General features: G+C 38.0%; 1 protein-coding gene across 10 annotated transcripts in view; it reads left to right on the top strand.

The window, feature by feature from the left end:
* The window catches only part of trol (terribly reduced optic lobes), a 918,151-nt gene that overhangs the window by 767,744 nt on the left and 136,858 nt on the right, over nt 1-13,549 (top strand). For all 10 annotated transcript variants that reach the window (XM_067149795.2, XM_067149796.2, XM_067149794.2 and 7 more), the window contains 4 exons: nt 1,174-1,291; nt 3,373-3,553; nt 9,548-9,784; nt 11,017-11,189. In XM_067149795.2, coding sequence (XP_067005896.2) covers nt 1,174-1,291; nt 3,373-3,553; nt 9,548-9,784; nt 11,017-11,189 — 709 coding nt within the window. The remainder of the gene's footprint in view (nt 1-1,173; nt 1,292-3,372; nt 3,554-9,547; nt 9,785-11,016; nt 11,190-13,549) is intronic.

The raw sequence follows: 13,549 nt of genomic DNA, 5'->3' as shown, positions 1-13,549 counted from the left end.
TAAGTACTTAGACCTAGGTGTTAATAGGCAATAACATTAATGAGGTTATAAACAAAGGTCACAGATCTCTTTGTATGGAGGAAGTTAGGTTACCTAGGAGAATAATGAACTTAGTCATGGATGGTAAGAGAAGTAGAAGGAGACCAAGATGACGATGGCTAGACTTAGTTTCCAATGATTTAAAGATAAGAGGTATGGAACTAAACAAGACCACAGAGTTTGTTACAAATAGAGGATTATGGCTGAGTTTACTAAAGTTGTGGTATTGGTGATGATTTTTGTTTTAAGAGGAAGTACAACAAGGTAATCATCCTCAGAGTTTTACAAATTCACAGAGGCTTGCAGACTGAATGCTGAAAGGCATAATACCGGGCGAGTTGGCTGTGCAGTTAGGAGCGTGCAGCTGTGAGTTCGCATCCGGGAGATAGGGGGTTCGAACCCCACTGTCGGCAGCCCTGAAAGTGGTGTTGCGTGGTTTCCCATTTTCACACCAGGCAAATGCTGGGGCTGTACCTTAATTAAGGTCACGGCCGCTTCCTTCGCATTCCTAGGCCTTTTCTGTCCCATCGTCGCCATAAAACCTATCTGTGTCAGTGCGACGTAAAGCCCATAGCAAAAAAAAAAAAAAAGCATAATAGTCTATAATGAAGAGGTATTACTCATGCAACTTTTAGTGAAACATGGGCTCCCTAGTGCTGAATCGGTCGAGCTCGGTTATCTTCGTTATTCGTATTGGCAACCTTTGAAACACAAACTAAGAATCGCTTATGCATCGCTGTGCGACATCTGGCGTACGCTTTACGTACTAGTACTGTTGTCGTTTACACAGCAAAACCAAACTATAGAATTCATGCTAGGAACAAGATTCGAATCAAGAAATGTTATAAAGTGTGTGTGTGACACAGTTGTTGGCTTATAAGATAATAAAGGTTTAGAAAATTCATATTGATCGATCATATTATCGATTCAATTCAGATTTCATTTCCATTCAGTTGGCAGTATTACTGGAACCAGGAGAGCTCCCTTCTTACTCCTCTCCTCACCCCCGTAACACCAAATATCACTAAAAGTTGTAAAAATATGTTGTTTACTGTGAGGTTAACTTCTGTTATTTTTTATTATATTTTCTAATGTCTGCACTATTTGATTTACTACTTGTAATGTTTTTTCCAGGTGACTGGCTCCCTCTTGCGTATAGTAAATGTATTGGTGAGAGATCGTGGTGTGTATGTTTGTAAAGCTACTAGTACAAGTGGTGTCGCTCAGTCATCTGCTGTTATTGAAGTGGAAAGTAAGTAATCAGAACCATAAAAGTCTTTGTGAACTCTAATTTGGCTTTGGCTCCTCATAATTCTCATTCTGTATGAGTGGGATTGCACAAAGTATGCCCAACATCTTCCTCGAGTTCACACAGTCAGTGTTTATCCTGTGTGTCACATCCAAGTCCAAATTCCCCTCCTTATCCATTGTAGAACAAAGGTACTTAAATTTCTCTACTCTGTCCAATTCATCATCCCCAATATTGATCGATTTCTCTCCCTACCCTTCAAAGATGAAGTGCACAGTTTTCTTTTTGTTATTCTTCAATCTCCTCTCCTTCACCACTGTACACCATTTTTCCAACTTTTGCTGTAACTCGTTCCTGTTTGTACTGCACAACAGAATATCATTGGCAAACAGCTTATACCACAGTACTTCTGATCCTTTCACTTAACACATCCATCACAAGGATGAAGATCAATCAATCAATCACTACTGATCTGCATTTAGGGCAGTTGCCCAGGTGACCGATTCCCTATCTGTTGTTTTCCTACCCTTTTCTTAAATGATCGCAAAGAAATTGGAAAATTATTGAACATTTCCCTTGGTAAGTTATTCCAATCCCTAACTTCCCTTCCTATAAACGAATATTTGCCCCAATTTGTCCTCTTGAATTCCAACTTTATCTTCATATAGTGATCTTTCCTACTTTTAAAGACACCACTCAAACTTATTCGTCTACTGATGTCCTCCCACGCCATCTCTCCTCTGACAGCTCGGAACATACCATTTAATCAAGCAGCTCGTCTCCTTTCTCCCAAATCTTCCCAGCCCAAACTTTGCAACATTTTTGTAACGCTACTCTTTTGTCGGAATCTTGAATCAAGTAATCCTGGTGAGGGTCCCATACACTGGAACCATACTCTAGTTGGGGTCTTACCAGAGACTTATATGCCCTCTCCTTTGCATCCTTACTATAACCCTTAAATACCCTCATAACCATGTGCAGAGATCTGTATCCTTTATTAACAATCATTTATGTGATTACCCCAATGAAGGTCTTTTCTTATATTAACACCTAGGTACTTAAATGATCCTCAAAAGGAACTTTCACCCCATCAATGCAGTAATTAAAACTGAGAAGACTTTTCCTATTTGTGAAACTCACAACCTGACTTTTAACCCCGTTTATCATCATACCATTGTCCACCGTCCATCTCACAACACTATCGAGGTACGGACTTAATTAAGATCCCTTGTGCAATCCCACTCGTACAGGCATCCAGTCCTCTATCCTTATGCAAAATTTTAATTCGTTCATTACAAAGTTGTATGAAAGTCCAAACCTTCATTCGCACTCCATTCTTGTCCCGCACATACTTCTCCAGTTCACCTCTTTTCCTCATACTCCTTCAAACTTCCTGCCAAATTACCCTGTCATGTGCCTTCTCCAAATGAATAAATACTAAGTGCAGTTCTTTCTCTTTCTCTTCAAACTTTTCCATAACCTGTTGAAGTGCAAAGATTGCATTCACTGTTCCTTTACCGGGCATGGTGGAAATTGCCATTGTCCTTTAGTGTTTCCATTTTTATCCTAGTTTCTTCATTCTGAAGATCCCTCTTCACATACCATCCTGTCATTATATTTATCCTAATAAAGTGTTTCTATCCAAGCTTCTCTCTTTCTGTATATCGCTTAAATACAATAATTGTGTTCTGTAATTGTTTTCATCTCCTTTCTCTTAATAACTAATTTTCTTTTAGAGCTTGCATATCAAATTCATTGAAACCAAATTCAATCATCTTCTAGATTTGCATCACGTCATGGTAAACTGTGGGGGGAAAAAGTAGTAACAAATACAGTATATTATTGCTGCGCCTGCAAAAACCAATATGTGATGATGATGTCATTGGAGAAATACTGACCTGCAGCGCATACATCATGAAGAACCAGAATTCTTTGGTATAACCTGTTAGATATTGAACCTTACCCTGTCCAAGGCTCTAAGCTGGAGTATTACACATAGCGGTTTTCATAGAAGCAACGATGATATGTTCTTTCAGATGTAGATGATTTAGCCAAAGTTGTTAACTTTGTTTCCTCAATTACAGGGAGAGAGAAGCCATCCGTTGACTTATATCCTGGAAAAGAACAGACAGTTGTGACAGGCAGTAGTGTACTGCTCCAATGTCGAATCACAGGAGGTTATCCACAACCTACTCTTCGATGGAGTAGGACTGATGGACGACCAATTTCTTCACGTGTGGAACAGATGGAGGGAGGAGTGCTGAGGTAGATATCCTTTTGAATTTTTAAGAGTTCTTGTAAAGTATGAAAACCTTTATCATCATATATATTTATTCCAATCTATTTGACATGAAGTTCAAGTGGTCAAGGTGAGCTAACTTCATAGAAAGTTCTATGATGGTATAAATGCAAGAATTAATTCTCAGATATGCAAATATTTGTTTGGCCTTGTTTGTTGATGGTTTATTTAATTAGTCTTCATGTAGCATAACACCTAATAATCACATATACACAGGTGTAAGATAGAATGGCCATTCAACCATCTAAAGAACCACAAGGTACCAGAAAGGGATGGTAGATCTGGAGGAATGATTAAGGAAATGAGAGAAAATGGCATAATGTAAGATCATTCCATCTTCAGCAGAGTTTAGGAAGCGGTGTATGGCCTCACTTCCATCTTCATATCTCTTCACAAAAAGTGATCAACAACAAACTGTGGAAATTATTGTACCATACCATTGATATTACATGCAAGTAAAATCTTATTGAATATCATGAATGAACATTTGAAGCCTCACATCAACTAGCAGCTTCCACCAGAACAGGCTGGTTTTGTTAAAGGAAGAGGAACTAGGGAACAAATTGTCAATGAACGCCAGCTGATGGAGAAGGGCACATGAATTCAATGTTCTATTATTTCTCTGTTTTGTAGATTACAAGATGGCCTTTGACTGTGTACTGTGTTTTCTGGAGGAAATGGGAGTTCCACCCCATCTTATCTTACTGATAAAAGTCCTTTAAAATAACAACATAAACAAAATAAGAATTGATGGTAACTTGTCTTCAAGCTGTAGTGCTTCATAATGTGTAGGACAAGGTTGTATTCTGTCACCACAACTTTTTAACATATATAGTGAATAATACATCATGTGGTATACCTGAAGGAAGATATTCAGTTGGTGGAAAGAAAATCAGTAATCTACATTTTTCAGATGACATCACACTTGTTACAAGAACTACTATGTGATGATGATGCCATCGGAGAAATAATGAAACAATGGAACTTGTAGAACATGAAAGCCACAATCTTGATGTGCAAATAAACTGGAGTAAAACCAAATTTATGATTATGAGGTGAAATAGTTAAGTTGACAGAGAATATAAAACATCTCCAGAGTGTTCACCAGTTCACTTATCTGGGTTCAGTTGTAGACAACACTGGCAACTGTTAAAATGAAATCAAGAGGCACCTTGTACTAGGATGCATAGTCATGCAAACACATGGCAGAATAGAGCAATTACAATCAACACAAGAAATAGACTAGCCCAGTCACTCATATTCTCTCTATTCCTTTATGGATGTGATACATTGACCATAAAGCTGTGGGCACAAAATGCAACAGCATGTTTGAAATGTGGTTCTGCCGCAGGATACTGAGAATACCATGAACAGCCAGGCGAGCTAAAACCTGTTTTGTTTTCTAACATTGCACAAACACAGATAGGTCTTATGGCAACAATGGGATAGGAGAGGGCTAGGAGGAAGCGACCGTGGCCTGAATTAAGGTAATTTGCCTGGTGTGAAAAATGGGAAACCACAGAAAATCATCTTTGGGGTTGCGAACAGTGGAGTTCGAACCCACTTTCTCATAAATGCAAGCTTATAGCTACATGACCCAACCGCACAGACATTTGCTCAGTGTAAAAAGCTGTCTCCCCAACATTGTTTACCTGAGAAATCTACAGTTCTTTGGTCACATTATGCTGAGGAAAGGTGAAAACCTGGAAAAACTAATTGTCCAAGGGAAACTTCATGGCGTAGCTGTCAGCTTGTGTTTGGGAGGTAGTGGGTTCAACCGAACTGTCATCAGCTCTGAAAATGATTTTCCATGGGTTACCATTTTTACACCACACAAATGCTGGGGCCTATTTTTAGTCAAAGCCACGGGTGATTCCTTCCCGCTCCTAGCCCTTTCCTGGCCAATCATCACCATAAGACCTATTTGCATCAGTGCAATGTGAAAGTAAATTGCAATTGGAACATTCATGGGGGGATATCACGAGGGCATGTACCAAAAAGATGGGTTGACATGAATGGTTCAGCTGGTGAGAGAGGAGGCTTTTTATTCATTAACCATGACTCCAATGAGTAAATTACATATTATTTTTAGATCTGCTTTTTCAGTAAAGAGGACATAAAATATAAATTTGCTCATAATTTTTCTAAAGATTTTTCTTTTCATATGTAATAAACTTATTAAAATACATTTCTGAAAATATTTCTATTGAATGAGGCTTTATTTGAAAGTTAAATCATGGGCAATATCTGGTGCAGAACACAAAATTAAAGCCTTTGAAATGGATGTTATAGAACAATTTTGAAGGTGAAATGGATAGATTGGATTGTGAATAAAGAGATTATGAATAAAATAGATAAGACTTATCTTAGAAGTGAAGCTTCCATGGTGTGAAGAATTATTTAATTTAATTTCCGGGTTGAACCGTGTTGTACTTGTACGCATATCACGTACAGTTTTGCCGACGTTTCGAATACATTGCAGTATTCTTTGTCAAGGCGACTGAAATACCCCTACTCGATCCGAGGTAATCAGTCCCCCAGGCAGAAATTACACTACTAGAGTGGCCTTGATCTTGGCCTTTTATATCCTAACCTTTCTGGCTGATGTAAGCCCTGGCTGTCTCGCGAGGCTTCTGGAAAGTATATGTCACAGCCAGGTAGTGGGGGCTTGCCCGTGCTGTTATGTAATGGGGTTGCGGCCCGTGTGTTTATGTTGTGGTCTGTATGTCTTAAACTATGAATGATAGGCATCCAAGAATTACTGATTTTGTATCCTTCTTCTAAATTTATGTTGTTCAGATGTTTTTTGATTTTGATAGCCTCGCGGATTTTCCTTTCCAGATTCCAAGGGATAGCTGCTATACAGGCCCCTGGAGTATATCACATTGAATGTAGCTGCGGAGCTTGTTATGTAGGTGAGACAAAACGTCTGATCTCCACCCGCCTAAAAGAACATATCCGTCACACCAAGAACCAAAACACAGATATTTCAGCAGTAGCCAAGCATTCCTACGAAACTAGGCACGGAATATCATTTGACAAGACCAAGATCCTAGCAGCTATCCCTTGGAATCTGGAAAGGAAAATCCGCGAGGCTATCGAAATCAAGAAACATCCGAACAACATAAATTTAGAAGAAGGATACAAAATCAGTAATTCTTGGATGCCTATCATTCATAGTTTAAGACATACAGACCACAACATAAACACACGGGCCGCAACCCCATTACATAACAGCACGGGCAAGCCCCCACTACCTGGCTGTGACATATACTTTCCAGAAGCCTCACGAGACAGCCAGGGCTTACGTCAGCCTTAAAGGCTAGGATATAAAAGGCCAAGATCAAGGCCACTCTAGTAGTGTAATTTCTGCCTGGGAGACTGATTACCTCGGATCGAGTAGGGGTATTTCAGTCGCCTTGACAAAGAATACTGCAATGTATTTGAAACGTCGGCAAAACTGTACGTGATATGCGTACAAGTACAACACGGTTCAACCCGGAAATTAAATTAAATAATAGATAAGACTTGATGAAGTTTAACCTGTAGGAGAGATATGTTGATTGGGCACCTGTTCAGTTAGTTTCTAAAGCACGTGTGGGCAATAAAAACAGTATGGGAGGACCAACACATAAATATGACAAATAGATTATAATGATGCTATCCTTAATAGTGATTAGAGATGGAAAGATTATCACAGTACAGAGCGGCACAGAGATGTTGCAGTAGTTTGTAGACTGGCGATGGAACAATACTTTCTTCAGTAATCACTATTGCTTGTTCGTGTTGTGGTTGGTAGTGTGGTGTGTTGAGTGAATATGTAGAGGAGAGTGTTGGGACAAACACAAACAACCTGTCCCCGAGCCAGAAGAATTAATCACACGTGATTAAATTCCCTGACCCAGCCAGGAATTGAAACTGGAACCCTCTGAATCGAAGGCATCAACGCTGATCATTCAGCCAAGGAGTCAGATAATATTTTAAATAAATATATCTCATAAACTTAACATGTTACAGACGTGAAAATTGGTATTTGGAATCTCCTTTAAAAATAAAGAAACACATATTTTTCATTTTTGGAAAATCGACTTGAGGTGGGGAGTGAAAATAAGTGAAGAAGGAGTTGAATTCTCTTGATGAGGATACTAATACCTCAAAAACTAAGATGTAACAGACATGAAAATTGATAATTGGAATTTGTTTCTCACATGTAGAGTTCCATGTCTCATGTCCCAGATTTAGCTCTGCCAGTAGCCTGGTCATCTTAGCCTCAAAAGGCAATACCACAAACGTGGTTTACAAAGAGTTTCTGGGGTAAATGATATGCAATTTTTTGGATAAATTTTACACTTGAGGGATTTTCAGATAATGTCATAGTGCAGTACCGTGGAACAATTAATTTGATCAAATTATGAAATCCTCATGAGCAAAGCCATGGATAACAGCTAGTAAGAAAATAAAATACACAGAATTTTACTGATTTCACTGCATTTTTAATCTGAGTGATAAATAAAAATATATTGTTGGTGCTGTTCCTATCATTTGGGTCTGTTCAACTTCAGCAACTGACTCCTAATGATGTCAAACTAAAGGTAAAAAACATGAAAGTAGTATGAAATTTGCCAATGTGAATAGATGAGGAGAATGCCAGGAGGTTATTTGTAATGAAGGGAGGAAGGTGAAGTGTGAAATAAACACAATAGAAGAACTTCAGTGCATGAGTCTGCAAAGGTGAAGAATTCATGTGAGGCTAGAAGATCAGAGAGAGAGAGAGAGAGAGAGAGAGAGAGAGAGAGAGAGAGGGATGGGGGGATACCTAGAAGATGGATAAACTCAACTGTAAGTGGTACTGGTAAGAAAACAGACTTGTTGACTGATGATGAAAGGTTGAGGCATTCAGAATACAAGTGCTGCAAGTCCATAGCAATTGTGGGTGAGATATTCATTGTTTTAGAAACAAATAAAGAAAGTAGACACACAATTTTTTATCCAGTGCATTTATTTATAAACAAAAGAAAATATTATTTTACTTATAGCATAGGAATATAAATACGGTACCTGAAATAAAATTTATGGCTGTAATATTACATATTGTATTGAAATATAAACTTTTGACTTGCATCACACGTATGCTGAAAATGATGAAGTATTTCACAAGACCATGTGGTTGGTGAACATTGAAATAATCGCTTGCATATGACTTTCAATTGTTAAATATTTTTAACATTTCTCCATCAGCATTAATTGTAAATAATTAAAATAATTTCCATAAAAATAAGATCAAGTTAATGATACATAATTACCCTCTTGATTAGCTTCAACTCCAACAAGCTGTGGCTGGCAGGTATTTGACTCTATTGAAAGATTGTTGAAGAGGATAGTGGGCTGGAATTTGCTCACAATAGACAAGCTCCTAGGGAGGGAGAGTGCAGGTCTTCCCTTACCAGTCTGCTGAATATAATTCAAAATAACCTGCTTCAGAATTTAGTCTGGACTTATACTTCAGAGAAAACATGTTTCCCTTTTCATATTTTAAGCCAGCTGCATTAGGTACCACTTCACCATCCTTTTACTATGATTCAACTTATTATTCAGTTCATCACACAAATGAAAATAATTTAACATGAATTACTGAACAAAACAAGAAATTGCAAAGCAAACATCACAGATTGCCAGGTGAAGTGGACTTGCTTCACTTGTCTTCAAAGTGGTAATCTGCTTCAGTGTTCTGATTAAGTACTGCCATCTGTAACTAAACCATTAAATAATAGATTAATTTAATATCTGTATAGAAACTCTTCCTCTGTTTTATCTATTTAACCTCAAATTATCAAATTTTTAATTTTTGGACTAACACCATTTGTACAGTATTTTGAGAGCCTCAACTATGTGGATCATTTATTCATTCATTTCCAGTGTTTCAATTGATGAATAATTCATATTGTATTTATTTTTGTCAGGTTCACACAGGTAACTGAAGCAGACAAGGGCCAGTACATGTGTCGAGCAGAAAATCCTGCTGGAGTCGAAAGTATAGTAGCTGTATTAAATGTCCAGTCACGTCCAACAATCACTATCACTCCTGCATCACCCGTTGTTGCAATGGTTGGACAGAGGATCAGACTGGAATGTAGAGCAACTGGAGACCCCATGCCTGTTATCACCTGGTCCAAGCATCGGCCTGGCTCTTCCTTTTAGTGAGTAATATGATTTTTATTCTAATTTGGTATTAATGCATTCGTATATAATATGTTTCTGAACTATTACTATTCTGTCCTGTTAATGGTCAGTGGAACTATTCTGCCGAAAAACGCTCATCTTTATAACACTAATAATTTTAGAAGAAATATACAGGGAGAAAAGTCTTACTTATTCTGAAAGTGCAGTAGGCTAATAAAAAGGGTAAACACAAACTTCAACATTATTTTGAAAACATCCTTTATCACCTGTGCAAAGAGACGGGAAACTTCCGTGTTCAGGATATATCCATGTTCTTACTAAGCTCACAATGAACAAGCTATGGAGTACATGTCCTCTTGATTATTAGACAGTTCTCTTACTTAGCAGCATAAGGAGGAGGAGTGATCACCAAGTCTGCCCCTCTGATAAAGTCGAGAAGCAGAACCAAGCTTACTGAGACTGAGAAGAAATGAGAGTAATTGGAACTGTAAACCAATGATGACTATGATGATATCATCCAGCAATGTCTTCCTTAATCCTCTCGCCTGCTATATTAATAGCAACAGCCGTGAATATTTCTCAACTAAAGTAAACTCATTTCCTCATCCTGAGGTGGTGCAGCTCATTGTAGACATGCCCCCATTGGAGGTGAATTACATGTACCATTTTACCGCATATCAACCTTCTGCCATTCGTAAATCTCTGGCAGTACGGTACCGGTAACCGAATTGAGGCTCCCGAGAATGTCAGCTAATTGTGCTAACCTTTATGCTGGCAGACATTCTTAACTACAAAACACAGACATATAGCATGACTGATGCGTGCTTGAAGTGCCCGAGTCACACACGAAACAATTCACCTATTTGTGCGACGTCATCGGAGCTGCAGTAGGCCTACGCTATGGAGACGGACATTTCTTAACTACAAAACACAGATGCACCGCATGACTTTGATGCACGTTTTCATTGCATGGGTCGTACGACCAAAACTATTCACAAATTTGTGTGATGCCATTAGAGCTACAGTAAGGCTTGTACCTGCTTTGAAGTAGAATCTTTGTTCTTCTCTGACAAATTATGTTGGGGCGGTCTAATATGCGAGGGGTCTAATACACGAGTAAATACGGTAATTTTCTCATCTCATTGGTAGTCTTGTTATTTGTTTGCAGGTTCTATCTTAGTCACTATCACTAACTCCTTCTTTCCTCTACTCAGCTTGATTTTTCACTCTAAATATTGTGCTTTTACAGTGATACTCAACCGGTAACAAGTGAGCGGCAACAGAGTGCTGTGTACGAGATCATTCGAGTTTCAAAATCTGATGAAGGCTCTTATACTTGTCAAGCAAAGAATGCTGCAGGTGTTGCAGAGGAACGTCTGTATCTTACAGTTGAGGAGAGCAATGTTATTCCTGGACCAGACGGTAAGGATTTCTTCTAATTTTTTATATAATGGCTGTTTATGTAGATTTTGCCCATCATTTTGTGGAAAAGGGAAAAATACTGTACAGTTAATTTTGAGAAACTTCTAAAAAAATATTGCCTTTAACCCTTTGCTCCCAAGTTGTGCTCAATAGTATAGATATCCAAAGTTTTTTGGAATGTGGACTCTGAATAAAGAGTTATGAAGTATTACATATTGTCATTGCACCTCTGAAAACCACTATGTAATAACATTTTTGGAGAAATACTGACCCGCTGCACACATATTATGAAGAGCGATAATTCCTTGACAATATTTGTACAGTATTGAACCTTAGATGACAAAACCTTACCAGCCAAAGTTCTAAGCTAAAATATTTCACATAGTGGTTTTTGCAGGTGCAATGATGATATTTATAAACATAGCAAAACTACTAGGCAATAATAGAAAAAGCATATTTACAACCCTTGTTCTCTGAGACTGTTACTTGAACACTACTGATAGATTCCTCTGCAGGAATTTTGGTGAACACAAAGAGAAACATTGCATGTATCACACGAGTAAGATGAGTGTTCTGGCACAGGTATCTTGTGCTTTGCCAGAAACATTTTGACAGACAGTGCATTGTCGAGATGAAAAATCCATTAGATTTTCTTCCACCATTCAGGTTATTCATGACGGGTTGTCAAAACTGTATCTTGGTAGACTTGGTTAGTGGTTTGACCTGAAGGTATCTATTCATTCTGAACAATTATTTGGATAGCAGAAAAAAATTATTGTTGCTTTAAATTTCTGTAACAACTTTGGATAATTCAGCAATTGTTCAAATATTCAAATGACAATCTCTTCAGTTTTCTATATTAGCATTTGTTATGTGCTATGATATCAGAGGTGTGAACTATCTCCAATTTCTTTACTCCCTTCATAAATTTCTTAAAAAGTTCAGTATGAGATACAGTTATCACAACACACTTCCATCAACAGAGTGCTGTATGTGCAAAAATTTGAATTTCAGAATCTGATGAAGGCTCCTATACTTCTCAAGCAAAGAATGCTGCAGGTGTTGCAGTTTAACATCTGTATCTTATAGTTGCAGAGAGTAATATTATTCCTGGACCAGATGGTAAAATTTTCTCTTAATTCCTAGTTCCTGTAGCAGATTTTCCAGGTGTTACAAGGAACCTCACATTAATAAATTGCTCCACATACATATCTTCATCTTAACAAACAGAGCAAATAGAGTTGTCATAGTTTATTACAGAAATATTAAACCACAACAGGTTTCCAAAGTACCTGGGAGTTACTTTAGATAGAACTGTAACCTTCCAGTAACACCTGACATATAGTGCCACAAAATTGAACTCTCAGAACCATGTTCTCCACAAGCTCTGTAGAACAACAAGGAGATCAAGTGTCAATACCCCTTGCTGCTCAGCCATTGGTCTAGTATTTTCTGCTGCTCAGTACTGTGTCTCAGTATCGTTAAACAGTCCACATGTAAAGAAAATTGATGTACAGCTTGACAATACCTTGATAATAATTTCAGGCGCTATAAAGTCAACACCAACTCGGTGGCTTTCTGTTTTCAGTCATATTGCTCCCCACACCTTCACAAACTTAACACACTGGACAGAGAATACCCAAGGATACAGTAATATCAACAGCTACCAATCCATACTGATATCACTAATCGACAGACTAGTAGGCTTGAATCGAGGGATCCACCCTTATGAACAGCTCAGAGACCAATAGACGAGAACTTCGACCTTATGAACCAGTGGACCCTGAACTGGAACTCAGCTTCTGCTTTAGAATTATTCCATGTTATGCCATATGTAAAAGTGAAGGATCCTGGATTTAATCTACCCAAAAGGAAGTAGACTAGGCTGAATGGAATTCAGAGTGTCTATGGTGTGTGCGCTGGTGCACTATTCAAGTGGAGGAAGTTAGCATCTCCTGCAAGTTATCGTGGTGCTGAGAGACAGACTCACTCACATTGTACATGTATGTTCTTTGAGAGCTTACCCCAGCAACCTCAGGGATTTTGTTCACATAGCTATGACTCAGTGGAGTATCTAAAGAACTTGGACATTAATTTGTGAATTGTGTTAATATATCTGTATCCATGTTATTCTTGTGTAATTAATGTTGTTTTATTGTATGCCATATGATTAATAATAATCCACTTGAATGTTAAAATCATTACAGCAGAGCTAAAGGACACAGTCTGTTTCAAACAATGTTTTTTTTTTTTTACATGAATACAGAGATTTGAAAAAAATCAGTCTTGGTTATATTATAGATGCACATTTTGTTGAATTACTGTATACAGGTACTTGTCTATATAGAGCAAGAGAACCC

Source organism: Anabrus simplex, chromosome 6 (assembly GCF_040414725.1).
Source record: "Anabrus simplex isolate iqAnaSimp1 chromosome 6, ASM4041472v1, whole genome shotgun sequence".
Classification (NCBI taxonomy): Eukaryota; Metazoa; Arthropoda; class Insecta; order Orthoptera; family Tettigoniidae; genus Anabrus; species Anabrus simplex.
This window is presented reverse-complemented; position numbering and strand designations above follow the sequence as displayed.